The 22,874-nt window shown below is 38.4% G+C and overlaps 1 protein-coding gene and 1 long non-coding RNA gene across 3 annotated transcripts in view; one reads left to right on the plus strand and one right to left on the minus strand.

Moving 5' to 3' along the window:
* Positions 1-22,874, plus strand: part of LOC106729909 — a 327,331-nt gene that overhangs the window by 287,609 nt on the left and 16,848 nt on the right. The gene's annotated exons all lie outside the window — the stretch shown is intronic.
* Positions 14,518-22,874, minus strand: part of DSC3 (desmocollin 3) — a 36,019-nt gene continuing 27,662 nt past the window's right edge. The window contains exons 14-17 of one of the 2 annotated variants that reach the window (XM_032467164.1): positions 21,921-22,042; positions 18,540-18,797; positions 16,682-16,724; positions 16,563-16,592 (exon numbers count right to left, since the gene is read on the minus strand). In XM_032467164.1, coding sequence (XP_032323055.1) covers positions 16,698-16,724; positions 18,540-18,797; positions 21,921-22,042 — 407 coding nt within the window. In that variant the 3' untranslated portion in view covers positions 16,563-16,592; positions 16,682-16,697. Of the gene's footprint in view, positions 16,593-16,681; positions 16,725-18,539; positions 18,798-21,920; positions 22,043-22,874 lie in introns of both variants that reach the window. The other variant, XM_032467163.1, reaches the window with a different exon arrangement.

A 22,874-nucleotide genomic window follows, 5' to 3' on the forward strand; every position in this document is an offset into this window, starting at 1 on the left:
ATGAATATTTTTCAAAACCTAGTTTAGACAAACTGTTCAGAAAGAAATGAGTTCTCCTGATCAAACGAAAATTAAGGTGAAAATTGATGTCCTTCCTTCCTCCCCCGCCATGGAAATATTTAAGAATAAGAGACAATTATTTCTCAGAACTGTTAAGTCCTCTCAGGATTTGTCTCCTTCATACATTATGCAGCAACTATTTTAAACCCGGCCTCTCTCCGAGGGGCGAAAGATGGAGAAAATAAATGAAGGAATGCCACCGAATATCATTCGTCCTGGAGACAGAAGGCGCATGCATGCTGAGTCCCTTATTTCTCTTAGTCCGGAAAAGCAGATAGCTCAAACCATTTATTTCAACATTAGATTTCTCTCCGCTCTATTCATTTCTCAAGCAACCACCGGATGGCAGCATAGGACGATAAGTCAAAATTGATTCCTTAATTCAAAATCATCCACCAGAGGTTATTAATCAGATGTGAATCCTTTCATGCCTAATGCGTGGAACTGGTAGCAAATTCATTCATGGCAAGAATGTGTGTGATACTTGGTCCCACCGTGTGTGGTTGCAGTGACACCTCTCCGAGTAATTTCTCAGTTGAGCCCGGAAGAAACCAGAACAGAATCTGTCTTTCATGCTGCAGTATCTTGGTGGGTGTGAGCAATGCAAACATGAATTTGTAGTGGGAAACATGAGAGCTTCGAGAAAAATGTAGAAGAGCTGACCACGACAGCCTTAGAGTTTGCTTTTTAAAAATCAGTCCCAGATTTCCTGTCTCTGGTCCCATTTCCCTCTCTCATAAAGAAGAAAGTAAAATGTGCAGAAATCCATTAGGATTATATCAAGTTATTTGGGCTCATTAATACAAGATTTTTAATATCCCCTACTATCTTCTGCAGAACAGGATATAATTTATCTTCAGACTGGACAGACTAGCCAATGAGTTTTTGGTACTTTTTCCCCCCTGTGCCTGCTTCAGGATGCCTCAGAGGTCACATTGCTCCCTCCTACATTATTTCTGTTTCTCCTCCATCTGAGTGCCTCCACCCTCTATTTGGAAGCCTTTGTTTATCAAAGAAGCTCCATTCAGCTTTCTCGCATTTGCCCTCTGGGTACCACCCACCCAGGTGTCCCACCTGAGGCCTTCTCTTCTCAGCCTGGCCAGTCTTTTCTCCTGCTACCAAATTGCTCTCTGAGAGTGTAAACCTTAATTCTTTTATTAACTGAGACATAATTGACATATGACATGGTAATATCATGGGCAAAGTTTCAGTTGTACAACAAAATGATTCAATATTTGTATACATTGCAAAGATACTGGCTAATATCCATCACCACACAGAGGGACAATTTTTTTTCTCGTGATGATAACTTTTAAAAGGTACTTCTTAAAAGTTTAAAAACTGCAATATTTTTTAAAAAATCATTTAGATTTAGACCCCCCACATTCTATAATTTGTTACTTTACACGTATTTCCTATTTTCTCACACGCATACAATTACTTCAAATGCTGTTACTTGTCATGCTTAGAAATCCTCATTTAGAACAGCGTTTTCACTGGGATATTGTGCAATATCATTTACTAGGAAACATGTCGCAAAGAAACATCCATTTGAGGAATGACACATGTGCTTCCTTTTGAAAAGAAGAAATACACATTAACATATGAAGTGTCTGAGAAGTCCCACAGAAAAGAACTATTTCACCTTTTGTAAGTCCAGCTTTTAAAACCCTGCTATTACCTTGCGTTAAGAAATGCTGACTTCGAACATATAAATCAAAACATGAAGATTACACTTTGAAGTGCATAATATCTCTCACATACAAAACTGAAATTTTGACACCGCAAATACCGAAATTCCAGTGCACTTAGTTGTCAACCCAGAGTATCTGTTAACATTGAAAATACCATCAAATTCCAAAATTCCTGAGACAAAAGTTTTAAGCCTATTTTAAAAGTTTCTCATACAAATGTTGTAAATCATTCAGTTAATCTAAAATAAATCTTTTGTGTGAAAATTTTACGCTGTGAGACTCAACTTAGACCCATGAAAACGATCTAATTTATCGATAGATGTTGCCATCTAGTGGCCATTTCGTAAATCACAGTTTGAACTCAAACATTTGGCTGAAAGCTGTCATAGTAATTGTATTCAGAGACAGAATTTTAGAGTAGTTTATCACTAAACTCAGACTAATTTATAAGTTTAGAAATTTAATTTTTGTTGAGTATCTTCTTCAGGAAATCTTATATTTGATTTTCAATTCATTTATACAAATATCTAAATTTACTGGGTTCCCCTGACTATACACAGTAATTTACTATTTTAGGGGGTTGGATGTCAGGCTGATTTTGGCTTGACGCACTCATACATGTTTCCACCTAGAAGTTCACATGCATTTAATTTACAGATTTTCCGATCATGTCAAGTTAGTGATACTCACATTGCCTTTTGGAAGAAATAATACTTATTGTTCATAATGTATCAGTTTAAAGGCAAGAAACTAAAATTAAGCTTGTGGTCAGTTACCCAAGTGATGCACTGTGCCTCCTTTAAGGCCTAAAAATAATCACCATTTCATTTAGTTAACACATACGTTGTAAAGGTTTAGATATCTTCCTTCATTGCAGCTGAGTAGGAGGGAATGGAGAAAGAGAGTAGTTTTTACAGCTTACTTACTTGGAGGGAAATTCAAAAGTACTTGGGGGAATGTAAGCACCAAATATCAAGTAAGAGGGGGGAAAGTTAGATGTGTAACAAATTTAGGGCAATAAACAATGTTAACATGAACACAGACTGAAGTCTGAGATGGTTGCCCTAAGAGAGCAGTGAAGTAAGAGAGAACACAAGACAGGGTAGGGGCTGGCATTTTCAAAGTGGGTATTCTGCATCAGTGCCTCGCCAGTAGAATTTCAAATGTTCAAAGCTGGGCTAAAATGGTAGAGCTGTCACCATCTTATTTCAAATATTTTTAATCTTTGGAATTAAAAAAAAATTTATTCTTTGTAGTAAGAACATTTTAAATGAGCTCTGTCGTCTTAACAGATGTTTAAGTGTATAATACAGTATTGCTGACTGTCGGTATAATGTCACACAGCAGATTTCCAGAACCTTTTCATTTTTCACAACTGAAACTCTGTAGCCAGTGGGGACAGCAGCTCCCCCATTTCCCCTTCCCCTGGCTCCTGGCAACCACCATTCTCCTCTTTGCCTCTACAAATTTGACTATTTTACATACCTCATTTTAGTGGAATCAGGCAATACTTGTCTCTCTAACTGGATTAGGTCACCTAAAGTCCTCTAGTTTCATCCATGTTGTTGCATATTGAATATCTTCTTTTTTTTTAAAGACTGAATAATATTCCATTGAATGTATATAGTACATTTTCTTTATCCATCTGTCAGTGGAAACTTGGGTTGTTTCCCATCTTGACTACAGTGAATAGCAATGCAGTGAACATGAGAGTGTGACTAACTCTGTAATACCCTGATTTCAGTTGTTTTGGATAAATACCCAGAAGTAGGATTGCTAGATCATATCATAGTTCTGTTTTCAATTTTTTGAAGAACCTCCCCATAATGTTTTCCATAGCAGCTGCACCATTTTGCATTCTTACTAGCAATGGACAAGGATTCCAATTTTTCCACATCCTAGCTTGTTGCCCTTTGTTTTCTTGATAATACTCATGCTGACAAGTGTGGGGTGATATTTCATTGTGGTTTTGATTTGCATTTCCCTGATGATTAATGGTCTTGAGCATTTTTTTATGTACCTATTTCTTCTTTGGATAAATTGCTATTTAAGTCCTCAGTCTATATGTTAATCAAGTTATTAGTTTTTTTGTTACTGAGCTGTAGGAGATCCAAAGCTTTTTGGAGATTTTTACCCCTTAACAGATATGTCGTCTGTAAATGTTTTCTCCTCCTCCATAGGCTGTCTTTTCACTCTGTTGATATTATCCTTTGCTGTGAATCTTTGGAATTTTAAACTAAGATGTTTGAAAGCTATCAGACTCCCAGCTTGCCAACGGAAAAGTCACATGTTTTTTAATGAACATTCTAAAAATTCAGTACGACTAAATAAAGCAGGGAGAGGTGTTTTGAGTGGTTCTGGGTCAGTCTGAGTGACAGTTTTCAGGCCTTTGAATTCGACTCAAAGGCATTCTTGGCCCCATCAGACGAGAGACTGTAGCCACATATCCCTTCACCATCATTGCACCAGCTTCTGACCCCTCATTCCAATTACATTCCAGGAGTAGATGCAGGATCGTCAATGTCTGTATAGCAAATAGTAAGAAAGAGGAGTAGAAAACAGGACTGTGGTCGTTTACCAACTGAGACCCATCTCTGCTTAACGTGTACACAGTGTCCCTGCTGTAACGAGTATGCTTTAGGTTAAGTTTTTTTTTAATATCACAATTTGTTTAAGTTAAACGTGGTTGCAATTGTTATTTTTGCTTTCAACAAATTTATAGAGCTCAGTGGTAGAGTGAGTGCCTAACGTGCTTAAGGTCCTGAGTTGGATACCCGCTACCTCCACTAAAGATAAAAAAAAAAAAAACAAAAAAAACTAATTACCTCCCCACTAAAAATTTTTTTTAAATAAAAATAAATAATTTTTTTTTGAAATTTACAAGAGGAAAAGAAAACCCCTACGACCTAACGGAGAGTGCACTAGTAACATACAAAGATACAGATCTCGTCTTCAAGCAGCTAAGACACAAATTGAAGAAGCGTTCAAGGTCAGTCAATCAGTGTCACATGATAAGGTGCCGAATGTGTATGCTGATCTGATGTGTTGACTGTATTAATTTCAGTAGCCTTTTCTTAACCAGCGCTACCTAATGTCTTGCCACTGTAGTCTACATTTTTCCGTACTTTGATTTTATGACACCCACCTCTGCTTCCTCCCACTGTGCTCACTGTGGTTCTCCGCACACCGCGCTGTGTCAAGTACGTACCATGTCGGCACGTGAGCACACACTCACAGTTTCAAGTTATCTGGCTGGTCCCCCCTATTTTATACTCATATCTGGGAATTTTCCTCTCCTCCTATTTTTTTTTTCTTTTTGGCTCTCTTGAACATTTCTTTCCCACTGGGCCTCAGTAAAGCCTTTTTTCAATTTTAGTAGAGTCAACTGTAACATAAAATAACCTAAACCCTCAGTTTGAATGCTGTCCTTTGGCTTCCAGAGTTCTAGGTTTTTCCTGTTTTTTTTTTCTTTCTTTCTTTTTTACTTTCTCTAAATGCTATTATGGAATATATTTAATAAATGTCTGACCCTAGTTTTGGGTTTCAGGGTCACAATTTAGGATGTTTATCTATCATTTTTCTTGGCATGTTCTTACAGGCTGTCAAAGCCACAAAGCAGCTCATCTCTCTAATGTTTACCTTTGCTTCATTATGAAAATAATCCTTTAAAGTGCTGGCTGGTCAGTCATTCTCTCAAAATGACCCTTTTATTCTCAAAGGTTTTATTTGGACAAATTCTAAGCCCTGAAGCACTTCTTAGTTAATTGAAAGGTAATTGAAAGTAAAAACCAACTTTGAAACCTACCTGTGAGGATATCTCATAATTACAATGTTAACTGAGTTGATTGAATCAACACAATTTTGCAAATTGCCTTTGTAAAGACAATTCCTGTGTCCACATATGACATGTTCTCAGAAGGAAAAGAATCATTCCTTGAAAATGAAAAACATAAGAATCTCGAAAAAAAATTTTAACATGAAATCAATGCTACTAGATATTTTAAACTGTATTTTAAAAGAAACAAGTAATCCTTCTTTTAAATTGATAGCAATAATTTTATAACTTGAAATAAAATGTGATACTTGTAGTATATATTAAAGCATTTGAAATATAAAAATATTTACCAGCTCTGCAAGGAAACCAAACATAGCACCATAAAATATTTTGCATAAATATTACCCAAATCAGAAAAATTTTATAAATAATTACATGTGCAAACGCTATCACTGAGCCTGAATCATTAGGATTTAGTATCTTCCTCATAACACAATGGGGAATACAGCTCAATTTTGGGCCAGTAAACAATGTATCCTTGGATTTTTTTTTTCATTCCCTAGCCCATATGGCAAATGACATGCCAGGAAGTAGGGAGAAACATGGGAAAAAAATAGAATCATTTGGGTAGTTAAAAACTATAGAATTCAACATCAGCAAAATGGCAGACTAGGAAGGTCCAAACTCTCCTTCTTACATAAAAGCATCAACCAAACAACCACAAGCTATCGAAGCCAACTTTGTAAGAGCTCTGGAAGCAAAGGTTTGTGACACAGCAAACCCTTAAGCAAGAAAAAGCCATCTCCAAACTGGCAGGAGAGTTTTCAGTATTTTTATTTGCCATCACCCCAGCTCCTCCCTGGTGCAGTGGTGGTGTCTTGGTCTTAAGCAGCAGCAACCCGGTTCTCCTCACCTTTGGACCAGAGGGAGCAGAACAGACCCTATTTGCACGTTATGGTGTAGATCTGTTCTCATCTGGCTGGAGGATCCGAACGGCTGACTCGCTAGTCTCTGTCTCATGTAACCTGGAACGCAGGCAGGATACAGCGGCGAGCACTCTTCAAAAAAGCCACAAGGGGGATGCAAACTCGCAGACACCTGGAGTAAACGATTATAGGTAGAGACGTGCAATAGACTCTTTAAGGCCTGGAGGAGAATGTGGAGTAAGACACTGGGAAATCGGGACATTGAACAGCAGCTGCGTATGTGGGGATTTTAGGGCATCACGCGCATGCGCAGGCAAGACGCATGCTCAGAAGAGTCACGGGAAGACCTTAAGCTTTTGCCTTAGGCTGATCCGTGAAGGGCTGTCTCAACAAAAGCTAGTCTGTAAAGACTGGGAGAAATAGTTGTTCATTCTTTTCACCTTTTGTGCGTGTGTATGTGTATTTTTGTTTGTCAATGAGAGAAGACTTTACATCTGCTAAAATGGCTACAATCAAAAAGGCAGATAGTAAGCGTTGGCAGAGATGTGGTGAAATCAGAAACTTCATACACCATTTGTGGTCATGGAAAAGGGTACCACTGCTTTGGGAAATATTTTAACCATTCTGCAAAAATTTAAACAGAGAATCACCATGTGATCCAGCAATTTCAGTCCTAGCTACATACCCAGGAGAAATGAAAACATATGTCCACACAAAAATGTGTACCTGAATGTTCATAGCAGCATTATTCACAACAGCTAAAAAGTGGGAAAAAATCCAAATGCTCATCAGTGACGAATAAATAAATAAAAGGTGTGTATCCATACAATGAAATAGTTTTTCACCATAAAATAAATGAAATATTGATACATGCTACAGTGTATATAATCCTTGAAAATATTGTGCTAAGTGAAAGAAGCCAGTCACAAAAAACCCCACATATTATATGATTCTCCTGAAATAAAATGTCCAGAATAGACAAATCTGTAGAAACATAAACTAGTGTTTGCACAGGGGCTGGTGCTCAAAGGGGTTATAGCTAATGAGTATAGGGTTTCTTTTCGGGGTGAAAAAAATGTCTTTTAAATTGATTGTGGTGATGGTTGCACAACTTTGACTATAATGAAAATGATTCAATTAATTACACATTACAAATAAATGAAACGTATGGTATGTGAGTTAACGTCTCAATTAAGCTGTGAAAGTAAATAAATAAATTGATTGATTGGCAGATCGATAAATAAATAAGCAAATGCAGAAAACTCTGGTAGTAGAGATATAATGAAGTTTTTTAACCAGATTGATGCAAATACAGTAAGGAAAGAGGAATAAAATAACAAAAAAACAGATGGTACCAAAAAAAAAATCTGATAGCAAAATGGTAGACTGAAAACCAACTATATCAATATTTAATCAGTAAATCAAACATTAAAAGACTTTTCATTTATTATAAGAGAAGAGCAAGCTATGTGCTGTATGCAGGAAACACACTTCAAATAAAGGCACACATGCGATGAAAATAAAGGAAAGGGAAAGAGATACACTCTTAGAAAAATACTTAACAAAAGAAAACCGATATAGCTATATTACTATCAAACAAATTAGAATTTAAAGTGAAAAATATTACAAGTGATAAAAAGAAACATTTCATAATAATAAAAGCAGCAATTAAACAAAGATGAAAATTACAAATTGTATAAAATTGTCAAAAATTTTAAAAGACAGGTAAATCCATAATCATAATAGGAAGTATAGATAAGTAGAAAGTAACATACTTGGTTTCACTAATAATTGCCCATCATTTCTGACTAGAAGGTCATAGTAAAATTAGCAAAATACACAACTCAGCTTGGAAAAAAAAATCCCCAATGACTGTTCAAAATGCAGGGATTCTGGAACTGCTTAGATTTGGGGGGGAAGGAACAAGTCATCTCATCAACAGAGATATGAAAATGAATGCGGTCAATCTCTGCATGTTTTGCTAATATTATTTTAGGTAGAAAATGGAGAAGCAGGGGAAAAAGCCACTTACATTGGTCTCTATCCTGAAATCTTAACCTCATTAATTTTAAATTAGAATTTTAGGAAAATAGACCATAGCCCAAAACTGAGATTGTGACCTAGTGGTGGCCAGGTATGAAAAATAAATCAATTTTCTCATAGAAACCATCTCGAGTACATTTATCTGATTCATATTTGCTATAAGCAGCAACAGCAGCAGGAAGAAAGCACATAGAAACAGCTACCCACCACACGTGAAGTGCACTGAGCTTTTATGGTGTGTGAAATAAAGCATTTGGTTTTGAAAGAGAAGGGGGAAAGGGAAAAAGAAAACAATGGAAGTTAACTGCAAGCTCAGGTAGAGCTGACGTAATTAAGAACAGGTAAAATGGATTAATGATCACGGTGTCATATACTAGTCATCTCTGATGCCTTCCTAAAATTATCTAAACATTATCTGGGCATGTGGATGAGAAGTGTTGCCTGCCATTTCAGTAAACAAAGGATATTGCAACCATCAAGCCACTATAGCCGCCCCGACAGTGAGCTTTCGGAATTCGGGGTGGAAACAAAAGGGCTGCCCGCTGCCAAGCCCTCAGCCACCGCAGCCGCCCGTCACCCCCAAAGGTGCACTCAAAGGGGACTCAGGATGGGAAAGAACAGAATACTGGCCCTAAATGACTAAGGTGCATCTCAAAGGAATGATTTCAGTGAGCCCAGACTCTTGCATCTTCCCATACATAGAGAAGGGCTCAATTCCTTAACTTAGACGTCCGGTTCTCTTTCATTAACAGCAATCTTTCGATGTTTTGACTACCTGATCTTTGTTGCAAAAACTCCTATACATCCGGGCTCCTCCCTTACCTCTTCGGAGCAGTCCCTCAGAGCTATTTTGGGAGGCTGCCTCCCAGGCTTGAAGTCTTCAGAAAGACTGCTGAATAAAACATAATTCTCAGCTTTTAGGTTGTGCCTTTTTTGTTTTTCCCAGTTGACAGGCACATAAAATAAACTCAAAGATAAAACGAGCTCTGTAGTAAAACGGCTTGACAAGGGCCCTCATCTGTTTTTGTCATGCATGTCAGTAAAAGTAATCAAGGTCATTTTTAATTTATAATAAAAGTTAGGTAAGTTGCCAAATTTAATCTCCTTGAGATCTTCGCTCTAATCTGCTTAATTGTCATAAAGATGGTTCTGTATGTTTATTTGATAGGATCCTTGGAACATAAATATTTATGTCCTTTACCTTTCTTACTGGCTTGAAAGATGATAGGACTATTGGTGCAGAGATGAATAGAAAATCTAGACCATGCAATACAGAGAACACAGATCATGACATAATATGAGTGAGAACATGCAGGCTCTGTTTAAGAGGGATGTTTTTCAAGCACTGGAGCAAAAATGGATGGACTTAGGGTGGAGACAGAATATTCAAAGGTGATATAAGCTGGCTGGCGGGCAGACATCAGATATGAAATCAGACCAGACTTGTGGCTGTAAAGACATGTTAGGAGACAAATCGGTTTCCCATCGTTAGAAGAGGAACAAGCTGCCAGATGCTGACATGGGCAACTTAGGTTCCCCAAGACACATGCTGGTTCATGCCTTTTTCTATATTCTTTGTGATATTCCAAAGTCACTCACAAGAGCGCCTCCCCTGTGACATGTGAAGGACAGGATCTGGCAAGTGGTTAATGCAACTCTAAGACGGGGAGGCAGTAAATATAAGATAAAAAGAATAAAGAGAGAGAGAAAATGGGGGGGGGGCAGGAAGGAGAAGAAGAAATGAGGAAGAGGAAGAAACTGAGAAGAGAACTTAAAAAAAAAAGGCAAAGAGAAAAGAAGAAGAGAAGAAGGAAGAAAACCCTTTATCAGCACTGACTCATCTCACCAGGGGAGCAGGAACTGTTGTCACAACTCAGGTCTCTCCCGAGCTCAAAGCCCTCCAGCGGGCTCCTACCTTATTCAAAGTAAGATCCCAAACCATTATTATAGCCACGGAGCCCACAGGATCTTCCCGAGGTGACACCCCCTCCCCGGCTCCTCCCACTCTGCCACTCAAGGTCAGCGGCACTCGCATCATGAAACAGACCCAGCGAAATCCTACAGCACGGCCTCTGTGTCAGCTGTTTCCTTTCCCCAGAGCGTTCTCTCCCCTCCCACGCCCCACATCCACCCGGGTTCCTCATTCACTTCTTTCAGGTTTTTGCTCAAATGTGACCTGAGTATTAGAACCTTCTGTTACCACTGTTAGTAAAATAAAAATCTTCCATATTTCTCTAGTCCCTTATTCTGCATAATTTTTTTCTTTACATCATTTAATGCTGCATGACATATTATACATGTTATCTGTACGTTTTGCTAATTATCTGTCTCCCTTCCCTTTTTGGGGTTTAATTGTCATGAGAACACAGACTTTGGCTATTTTATTCAATGCTGTATCTTTAGCTTCTAGAACTTTGCCTGGCATGTGATAGTCGAGCAAGAAATAATTGTGAATGACTTACTGACTGAGAGGGAAGGAAGGAAGGAGGGAAGGAAGGGAGGAAGGAAAGCAGGAAGGAAGGAAGGAAGGAAGGAAGGAAGGAAGGAAGGGGACTTGCTTTAGACAATAAACTGAAGTACAGTGAAATTAAAGTTTATCCAGATTACTTGGCAAGTTAAATACTTTCCCCATAATGGGCCAAACAATCTTTGTAGATATTTAGAACATAACTGCTTTCAAATTTTAAACTGTTGTTTACTTTGGGTATACATGTGTGTTTTTGTTTTCTTTTTTTGTACGTCTCTTTGGATCATTGTTGTGATGTCTTATTTTCAGCTCTCAAGATAATAATTTATTCTGTTGTTACACGTTTGGTATAAGTGTTGGTGTGTAGCTTCAAGATAAGAAATTAGTCTAATTGGCTGCCTGAGATAATTTGCTTAATTAGATTACCTGGAAATCTGGTCAGAAAACAGTCTAGAGGAGCTTACAGCCTTTTCAAATATCAGCAAATGTAGTTTTTATAAAAAATGAAAAGCCATCCTGGATCTAAAGCTCTTAGGATGAGAAACCCTTCCTTCGGATCCCCAATTTCTTGAAGGAGCGTAAACTCTGAAATTCAGGCACAACCCATGAATAGATGAGTAACAGAGAACCTTAATTTTAGTCTGATAAAATTTAACATTTTTAAAATTTTTGCCAGTCAGCTTAATAGGAAGTGAGGGGAGTGTCAAGATAAAAACAAAAAGTTATGAAAAAACATTGACACTTTCTACATCTGAATTTGTGATCGTGGATGTTATTTGTGTCCTAGGCTGACACATTTATAACACAGAATTCCTTCTTTTTTTAAATTTATTTATTCATTATTTTTAATGGAGGTACTGGGGATTGAACCCAGGAACTCCTGCATGCTAAGCACACACTCTGCCACTGAGCTCTACCCTCCCCCGCATAATTCCTTCTAAATGATATATGATCTTTCTGAATCGAGAGGGTGAGGTGAATAAGGCTTCCTCTTGAAGAAAACAGTATTTTGAGAGTTGGACTGAGGGAAGTAGTCGTATTTAACTCTGAGGACTGTTCCCAGAGTGGATCAGATACATCCAGTATCACCAAGTTAGAATCATAGAGCAAAAGTGGGACTAAACCAGCGTGATCCTAATAAAATTCACACCACTCTTTTTCCTCTGTACTTTGGTTATCTTCTCCTATGCTTAATATACTTAAGCCATTTTCTTGCATTGCCCCACATAAACTTCTATTATATATCTGCTTTAACTTGTCTATGATGATTTCATATTGAGAAAAAAATACAGAAATTTCAGTGTATCAGGAATCTCTGTGAAATTTCACTTCAGCTTGAAACCCGTCACATCATGTCAGAGAAATCTGCAGTGTCTGAGCCAGAACGCCGACGTCTCAGCACGATGCTGTGATGGAACCAGCGACGTGGTCAGCTCCGCAGACAGACTTGCCTCTATGCAGGAAGTCAGTCTACTAGGGGTAACATGGAAACCCGCCCTTTAGTTTAAAAATATATAAACACATATCACACAGCATGTATTTACCTTACGTATTTGAAAAGAAAACAATAAAATCAATTTTGAAAATATGTGGGAACTTAGGAATATTCAGGTTTCTTCTAGAATAGGATTACATCTATTTGCTTGCCCCTAAGTGAAATACTAGCTTATAATAGCCCAAGGGCATGTTTCCCCCCCCCCGTGGCTGAACTGTGCACAGGACACAGAGAAGACGTAGGTTGCAGGTGCTTCTGCCAGTGGTTAGCTTCTTTGAAACTGTCTTCTGAAGATCTTTCCACATTTGACATCATACATGATAGCAGTGCTTCTCTGGTGCTGCCCACGTGTTTGTGCGGCCCCAGCTGCCTTCCGGCTGGGCTCAAACCCAGGAGAGTTCTGGGTGACTGAAGGTTGTGTCCCCCACTCTCAAGCAGATACTTGAAAATAAGCCATGGACACTGGGAGCCAGAGGCAATGGCAGAACACCAAGCCTCTCCTACCTTGAGGCCTCGTGGAAATTACCTCGCCCCCAAGAAAGGCTGAAACCAGTCTTTCTTGAAGGGATGTATATTGGTTTGTTTTTTTTAACGTGATGAAAAGCACATGACATGAGATGTACCCTCAACAAAATGTTTACGTGTATAATATTGTTAACTGTAAGCCCAATGTTGAGCACAGATCTCTAGAACTTTCATCTTGCCTAACTGAAACTCTATACCCATTTCCCCCTTTCCCCCCAGCTTCTGGTAACCGCCATTCTACTTTCTGTTTCTGCAATTTTGGCTACTTTTCATACTTTATGTAAGTACAGTTGTGCAGTATTTGTCCTTCTGTGCCTGGCTTATTTCATTTAGCACAATGTTCTCCAGATTCATCCATGTTGTAGCATATGGTGTGGTTCCCTTCTTCTTTGTGACTGAATGGTGTAGCTGCTGTGAAAAATAGTATGGATGTTCCTCCAAAAAGTTTAAAAAACAGCTACTATATGAGCTAAAAGACTTGAAATCAGGATCTTGAAGAGGCATCTGCATTCTCGTGTTCATTGCATTATTCACAGCAGCCAAGAGGTGGGAACACCTAACTGCCCATGATGGGTGCATGGACAAAGAGAAGATGGCGCACACCCTCAAAGGAAGGGTGCTTCTTGCCTTTTGTTTCGTGATCTCCAGTTCCTTGTTCGTTTGAATAGTAGGTAAGAACCTGAGTTTACTTCTCCAGAAGTTCCAGAAATAGATCTCCTTCTATTTCTCTATTACTCAATTTCTTTTTCAAGTCATTATTGAGGAGGCAGAAAAATAAACCTCAGTCTTTTGGAGGTTTAGCTTCACTTCCCTTTTCTGGGGTTGAGTGTGTGTCTCAGTCACTCTGACAGAGACCCAGGGACACCAAGTAGGGAGAGTGTCTGCCGGCTGGTCGTCATTCCACATGGGTGGTCACCAAGGCAGTTTCTACGCTTACTTCACAGTCACCTGAGTGCTTGAGACCTGAAATCTCTAGGTGTTAATTCTATGGCACATTGACAGAGCATCTAAGAAACACCAAAGGACTTAGTTGCATAAATGGGATGATGGTTGGAGAATTTTTAAAAAACTATCAGAAAGAAAAACATGTTATAGAATTTTTGTATTGTGAGCACAGATTTTGGGGGGGGGGGGAAATAAGTGTTTTTTTCCTCCCCTCCTCTTTTTTTTCCCTAGATAAGCATAAACTTTTCCCTAAACAGAGATTAGATACTGTGATACTGTTTTGTATTATATTCAACTACATTTTCACTGCCTGTATACCTAACACTTATAAGTCTTTTACTATGTACAGGCAATGTTCTGAATGCTTTAAATATGTTAACTCATTTAATCAACCCCCCAACCCCATAAGGTTGGTATTGTTATTTTGATTTTAAAGATAAAACTAAGACTTGGAGAGGGGATAAATAGCCTCTTTAAACACAACAAAGATAGTACTGAAGATCTGTTTCCATGCCAGTCTTAAGCACAATTTTGCAACATGATCACCTTGGAATAATGTCATCTCTAAAAATAGCAAAGACAAGAAATCAAATTAGCATTGTTTTATTACATCCTATATCTGTAAATCTTGTTTTATACATCAAATTTTTGCTTACTTTAACCTGCCATGTTTCTCTAAAAGCAAAGTAACTTCTTATAATAACAAAATTAAAGCTTTGTTTAAAATATTGCAAAACCAACCTCACTGCGTTTTAGACAGATAGTAGTGGCTTCCTTATAAAAATAAGAAAAAATAATCTGTACATTTATAGAAAAGTTCAAAGACTGGGGAAGAAAAATAAAAGCTTCCAAAAGATATTTTCTTTCACACTAAAATAACATCATTTTTCACCTTACACATAAGGAAAGAAGAATATGTTAAAAATGTTTGCACTAAAAATAAGAAGCTTTAAAAGGAAAATTACTCTTTAAAATGTCTACGTCTAAAATGCTAAATTTCAGGGGCAAATTAGAAAACAGAAAATGGAGCATCAAATAAAAAACTTTAAGCACACATCTGATTGAAGACCTCCCATCGCAGTGCCCAGAGGGCTGCGTAAGGGACACTGCGTTCCCCGGATCGCCTTGTTCGTTGGTCCTGCACAGCCAGTTCAGGCCCATCCCAGCAATGCCTTCAGACTCAGCATGCAGTCAGCTCTCCTCTCTTCTCCATTCCACGCTCCAAAGAAGGTGAGGCAGGGACAAAGGGTTGGTGACACTTCACCAAAATTGAGTGGCAGCCACCCCTGGCCTGAGAAAAGAAGAAAAAGGGAAGGCCTGGCCTAGGACAAGTGAAGAAGCAAACAAGGTGACTTTTATTCCCACTGGCATCCCTTTGGTGGCCTCTCTCTTTGTCCTTGAAGGCCCAGGTTTTCATGCTGCTCTCTGTGCAAATACCCAACTCGGGCTTGCCCTCTCCCAAAGTCCCCTATGTCCCCAAACGACCACATAGTCTTTTTCTTTCATGAATTCAAAATTCTTAATTCTTCTATTATTTTAAAAATCCTCATAAGAAAACAAACTCATATAAAATTAATTCATACTGAAGGGTGATTGGCCGCACAGCACAACTTTTGGTCTAAACTTTCTTAGTGTAGTTTTCACAATGTGGCTATGCTTTTTCTTTTTCTTTCTTTCTTTCTGGTTTTTGTTTTTTGTTTTTTGTTTTTTTTTTTTTTTTTTTTTTTTGCTTTGTTTTGTTCTAGGAGGGTAATTAGGTTTATTTATTTACTTATTTTTTTTTTTAATGGAGGTACTGGGGATTGAACCCAAGATCTGGTGCATGCTAAGCATGCGCTCTACCACTGAGCTATACCCTCCCACGTGGCTATGCATTTTTGAGACCTTACTAGGGCAACTGAGTAGAGAGAACTTCTCTTTGTGATCTAGTTGCTACCCAAAAGGAAAATAAAATTCCAGTAGTCCTCAGAGCAAATAACTAGGTGCTACCGATTTTTTTAGAGCTAAAAAATCCAGCATAATTTCCCATGATCTTAGCATTCCATTTTTATCTACATCTGGAACAAGAACAGAATTTCTAGCCCAGATAGCCGTTCAGCTATATTCAATCAAGTACAGCTACTATTAGTTGGACTAATATTTGGGAAAATATCTGTAAAGGAGAGGAGGTCCTTTATAGACCTTAATTCCAGTGCTATAGCATGAGATTTGCTGGTTGTCTATTTACTCATCAGTAAAGGAGGCAAAATCTGTTTTAACATTTTAAACTTCTTGAAAAGATAAGTAACAAATTGCTTTAAAATTACTAATTGGTACATAGCATAATTTGAAAATTTAGGAAAATTCATATATATTCATATTCATATGTATCTATAGAGAGAGGTATAAATTGAATTTTGCAATATCCCTTTTGGAAACCTCCAGGATGTCTGAGAAAGACGTGTCTGATAGTAGCAGTGTGACATTATCTCTTTGTGCAGGTTTCTGCTAACGCAGTGAATTTGGCTTCCAAATTATTTAAAAAGTCAAGGCCATCTTCTTCCTGTTTTTCACTGCAGCAGCCCACAGAGCCAGCTGGAGACCCGCGTCCTTCATAGTTGTACGTAAGGACGTAATCTTGAGACGGCATGCGGTCTTCATCCTGATTACACAGATGCAATTTCTGTAAAATAAAAAAAAATAAAAAAAGAATTGTATTACTGTTTTAAACACACTTAAACAGATGAACATAAAATATATTTTTTTATTTACCTTTTATGTTTAATTTTTAACCAGTGTGTCCTCTAATGGATTCCTACATACAAAAAATGCACAGGGTTGGTCTCTGTCACAGCCATACCGCAAAGTCAGTATATCTTACATTTCTAGTAATCCATTCAAATAAAAAAAAATGATGTCTACACATGTTATATTTAAGTACATTTAAATCACTATTAAATTCTTATCCCTATATTTTATATCTGGAGGTCAGGCTAGTTCACAAAATGGTGACAACATGCATTGTGGTTAGATATTTGAACTTGGATGGTGAAACAGTCCTGATTTTGAGACAGAGCTTGGCTTTACATACTGGCTACAAGACTTTGAGCAAGTTACTAGACATATTTAAATCTCTGTTTCCTCATTTCTAAAACAGGAATACAAACAATGACTACCTCACAGAATCATTATTAAATGATGCAATAATAGCACTTGAAAAATACCCTTATTACGTTCAGCACATGAAACATGGTCAATAAATGTCTACTACGATCTCAATTATATGCAGATATAAAGTGGGTAAGGATTAAAATATTGTCTTCAGAATCAAGTTTCCAAGAGAGCCACACATGGCAAAATTAAAAGATGCACAAAAAAAGTCAGTGAAATTTAAAATACTCAGGATGACCCACATTGCAAAAACCCACATTGCAAAAGCATTGGGATGGAGGCCATGCATTTAGCCACACTTATCCTTGCTGTTTGTCACTGGCCTGTCTGCCAACTTGTCCAACTCCTGAACCTCCCCACTTTCTTACCTGTGTTCCCGTTCCCTCCCCAAACCAGTGCTTCTTTCCTTGGCTTATGTTATCCGGTGTCTTTCTTCATGACCATTTAGCCTCACATCCCATGACTTGCTGATGTGCACAATGAAGAACACTTTACCTAAGACTGCTTCTTAAGCTTTGCTCCTGCTCAACCTGATCTTACATGAACACTGACTGTCTAGAAACAGAAAAGTATTAACACTTGAATTTGATTTAAAAAAAAATGCTATGGACCTATGGTAACCTACAGCCGTGTCACAGAATGTTGCCCACTTGCTGTCCATCAAAGGGCTTCAGGGCTTCTGGACCAGTGTTTGTGTTACGTGGTACTCATGCTCTCTGATAAAAGAAGTGAAAACTTAGTACCGGAAAGAACATATAATCCCGTGGCTTTCTAATCAGGCTGCACATTTGAATGACCTGAGAGGCTTTGAAAAAACTAAAAGCCAAACCAATTAAATCAGAATTTTTCAAGGTGAAGTGCGGGCATTAGTATTTTTTTAAAGCTCCCCAGGGAATTTAGATGCCCTGCCAGGACTGAAAACCCCTTATTGAATCCTTTTTTCTTTCACACCCTTGCTTTCCTCTGAATTAGAAAACACTTTATATTTGCATGGTGTTTTTCACATGAAAAATAGTTCCTGCAGGTCATATTTTTTAATGTTCATCATAGAATTGTATACAGATGCTTTGTTTTCACAGAGAAATGCAGATTGGACTGGGGGAGTTTTGTAATTGTGAAGGATGAGATTTGTTTTTCATGTTCTTCTGTATTAAAAGAGTTCATCAGATAAACACACACCTAAAAATGAAATGTAGCTTCAGTGAGGGACAGTAGAACCTCTGATTTTCACGAGATTTTAGAAATTAAGAGAAATATGACAGATTAAATAAAGTCTCTCTGCTGTTAGATAACATAACAAAATCAAAGAGCAGAGGCAAAAATAACCAGAGATTGAGAAAGAAAGGATACATTGAAGAATATGGTAAATCAGTTTTGAAAATACATGTTAATCTCAATTTCCTAGGGTCCTCCACTTGGACATTTAAATGATAGAGTCAAAACACTCAGGGAAACTCACTTCACCGAGACGGGACTGAGTGAAACTGTGCCACTCTGAGTAAGTATGTCTGGAGTTGTCCGTCTCCACGGGGCCTCCCCTGCAGGACTCCAGGGTGTGATGCTGCCCGGCCCCCCGGCACGACTCCAAGGTCTGGTGGCCTCCTTTTATCATCTCAATGGTCTCCTGGCCTCCGTTTTTGACTCCTGATCCTATAGTACCACACAAGCCTTGGCTAGAGTTGTTGACTGTCTGGGTCATAAACCCATTGGCAGAACACTGAAATGAAATAAAGTAAGACGATTCACATTGGGAAGAAATGGATTCCAAGTAAAGTCAATGGAAGGCAAAGGAGACAGTTCCTTTATTCAACCTTTTATTCATCCATTCATTCAACAGACATTTATCATTTTCCAATTAGGTGCCCAGTCTAGGGAGGCAAAAATAAAGACATGGTCTCTCAGTGGCCCTGGAAGCCCTTATTCCAAAGAGGCAGAAAATAGACAATTACTTTAAGAATGTGATTCCTCTGATATATAGATGAACACAAAAGGCAACAGAAATGGAGGAGGAGCATTAAAATTCAAACCCAGGGAGAGTAAGCAGAGCAAACTGGGCAAACGCTGAGCTGAGGGAGTCCTGCTGAGAAATGGAAGGAAGAAGGCACTGCCTGCAGGGGGGGCCGGGGGCAGAAGACACACAAGGTCCTTGGGGGAGCCCACCTTCAGCGTGTTGAGAATGGCTGCCACAGCGAGTCCAGAGACAGAGAGAGCGAAGGAGCTGGAGAAGTTATAACAGACAGGAGGACCTGAAGAGCCATATGCCATGCTAAACATTTTAGACTACCTTGAAGACTATGGGGACTCAAAGAAGGGTGTTTAATAACAGGAAAGGGATGTATTTTTTAAAAAATCATTCTAGGTACTAATGTGAAAGACAGGTAAGAAAGAGACAAGTTTAGTGTCATGGAAATCAGGGAGGTCATTGAATCATTTTAGGTGACAAAACGAAAAGGATCTAAGCCAGTCTTGGCAATAATGTGTAAAAGAAGGGGATAGAGTCCATGGAGAGCTTACTGGTGGTGAGGTGGATAAGGCAGCAAAGGGAGGAGTCAGGAATTATTCTGATGTGTTTTGCTTGTGCAACTAGATAGTGTAATTCACTGAAACAGGAGAGAAGGACACACTTGTGGGTGGGAGGAGGGTGAGCCCTTTGATTGTGGATGTGGTCACTCTGAGAAACGTGTGGATATCCAAAGTGAGCATATGAATATGTGGTCTGGAGCTCAGGTGAGAGAGCAGAGCTGGAGCTGGAATTCTGGGAGAGGGGAGCTGAAGCCATGGGAATAAATGATATCACACAGAGAAAATCGTGGACTGAAAGAAAAGAAGGCTAAGATTAGACTGACAAAAAAAAAATCATGTTTTAAAGAGGAGGATAAAGGAATTGGAGCTGTGAGAGAATTAATCTGGAATAGCCACTGAGATAATAAGGAACCAACGAGGCGTGACTCTGAAGCCAAACCAAGAGAGGATTACAGTAGGGGGGTCAATGATGTAGGAAAAAATCAAAGAACCGGTTCAGACAAAGTAAGCAGCACTTGGTAAAAAAGTGGCCGGTGGTGATCTTTATCACAAGAATTTCCACGAAGAGCTGAAGGTACAGAAAGTAATGTCATAGGGAAATCGAGTAAAAATCTTTCTCTCGAAAAGTTCAGTTTCAAAGAAAAAGAGAGCTGGAGGGAAGCAGAGGAGGACAAGGAGTCAGGAGAATGTTTTTAAGCGGAAAAGACGTGACTGAACATTAACTCAGTGCTGGAACTTCGCACCAGGAGAGAAGGTTAGTGACAGCAGTAACCCCAGCGTGACGGTTCCAGTTACAAGCCAGCTCTTTCACGCCGAGACCCCGCTGTAACCGGGCACCGTTGTGCCATCTTCTAATTTATTTTTGTTTAACATGCAGAGTCTCTATCAAAGCAAAGATCTGCAAGTGCAGATGATTTGCTGGATCTGTAATATATCTACACAAGTTATACACACTGTCTCGCTGCCTTAGGAAAGAATACCAGAAAAGAGAACTGAAAAGTAGCCATTTGGTGGCACTGCTGCCCCACATTTTTTGCTTAGGTTGTCGCGACCGTAAAATTCTATTACCCTCCCCACCCCACCCCCCAAAAAAACCAAAAGAAAACAAACAAAAAATTCCTGATCATCCAATCTCCTTGATGGTGTATTTGTGTCATTATAAATGCAAGTTCAGGAGCATATGTCTAAGCTAATGAAAGGAGAACTGAAAATAAAGTTAAAATCAAGGCTGAGCCCACAGTGCTATTTCACATTCTCTCTGGTCTCTGTTCCTTCCTGCCTGCCTCCAGGTGCCTTCCCAGGTTTATTTTCACAGGGCATCAACCACCCCCCCCCCATGTCAATATTTCCAGATTTACTTTTCCAAGTCCTGATTTTTCACCCAAATCCTAACCCCATCTGAATGCCTTTGACTTAAACTCAGATCCAAAACTAACATCATCACCTTTACTCACTACAGTAAAATGAGTTTACCCATTCACTGTGACATTTTGTTGCATTTTTGTAAAAAAATACACCTAAAATTATATTCTGGTAAAAGTTAATAATTTTAAGTCCTTTTGTGGAGTGTTCCTAACAGAGAACAGGTAAATAGGTATATGTCATGGTGACGTGGCCAGTCATTGCCACCGGCTCTAGCATCAAATGGCAAAGAAGAAATATAAAGTACAGTTCAACCATTCCATCCTCAGATATAAAATAAGAACCTAGTGTGAGTCAAACACTGTTAAGGGGACTGAGTCTACTTTCTGAATGGAGAGATAATTACAGGGTTCCACATGCGGACACGGCCTACGTAGATGGACTACGATTTTTGCCTGATGGTGGGGAGGAAGTGAAAAAGACAGTCGATAAGAAAAGCACCTTCACCCTGAGACAGAGAAAAGGCTTGATGCAAAGTCACTGCCCCTGGCTGTGGCTTCTGTCACACTGACTCCACTTTCTGTTTTGTTACTTAAAAGTAAACAATTTTATCATTCATCCATTTAAAATATGTCTTATCCATCCGTGTTTTAATATTCCAATCACCGTTATCCTAATAGAGTTATCTCATGTGACTCTACCAAGAGATCCGAGTCCTTCATCCTCCCCGTTCCTAACGCCTTCCTGTGCTCGCTGGTCACCCTGCAGGATCAGCATCACCCCACTCGCACTCTGCCACTTCCGTGCACAAAAGCCTCGACTGGCTCTCCCTGACCGAGAGAATCTGACCAAGTTAAAAATATAAATTAACTCCTAAATTTTGAAATAACTTCATAAGGATGAGTTAAACAAATGATACTCAGAGATAAATATTCATTAAAGAAAAATTACTCACCACCTTGTCATCTCCAGGTGCTTCTGTGTTGGATATAATTAAGTTTTGCTGTGCCACATCTTCAGGAAAACCCTTTCTTTTTTTGGCACTAAAAACTCCACATACTAAAGTTAGCAATACAGCTGAGTTAAAACAGAAACAAAAACAAAGTTTAACACGCATAAAATGAAATAGTCATCTTTTATGTCTTATTACCTAAGGTGCACAAGAGGAAACTGAAGTCATTAAGCACAGTATACCATGAATTACCTTGCTCTTTCTAAATTAACAGGCCATGATTTAGCTTAGATTTTAAAATTTAAAATGATTATATGTGTATTTTGATTATAGCCCTCTTTAGGAGTTTGAATTCTGCCCATCATTTTAAAGTATTTCGAATCATGAATTAAACAGTTATTTAAAAAAAAAATCCATGGCATTCATTTACGACAAAGCCTTTAAAGAGATTTATTGATTCTTGAAAGAGTGGCTTGCCTACATGAAAATGTAACAGAACATACTTTATTTCTCAGAATAGATTTATCTCCTAGTATCTTTATTCAACCTACTTTGTGTTTTGCCTATTGAGAATTTTCATTCCACATCATAATTGTGGGAGGTTGAAATATGTGATAATAAAATTAATAGCAACAATGGGTTTTTACAGTGTTCTACAAGGTTTTACGATGTTCTACAAGCCCCACTGTGAAACTAAAGCCCCAAATCCAGCCCATTGTGTCCTGAGCTGTGTTTTTTTTATATTTTAAATGATTAAAAAATAAAAAGAGTAAGTTTATTACATGTAAAAATTATATGAAATTCAAATTTTAGTGTCATAAATAAAGCTCTCATGGAACACAGGCATGCTCATGGTTTAAATATTCTCTATGGCTGCTTTCTTGCTAGAAGGGCAGATTTGCTCAGTTACAACTGAAACCATATGGCTTGCAAAGTTTAAAATATATAGTAACTGGC

This window comes from Camelus ferus, chromosome 24 (assembly GCF_009834535.1).
Source record: "Camelus ferus isolate YT-003-E chromosome 24, BCGSAC_Cfer_1.0, whole genome shotgun sequence".
NCBI classification, from domain to species: domain Eukaryota; kingdom Metazoa; phylum Chordata; class Mammalia; order Artiodactyla; family Camelidae; genus Camelus; species Camelus ferus.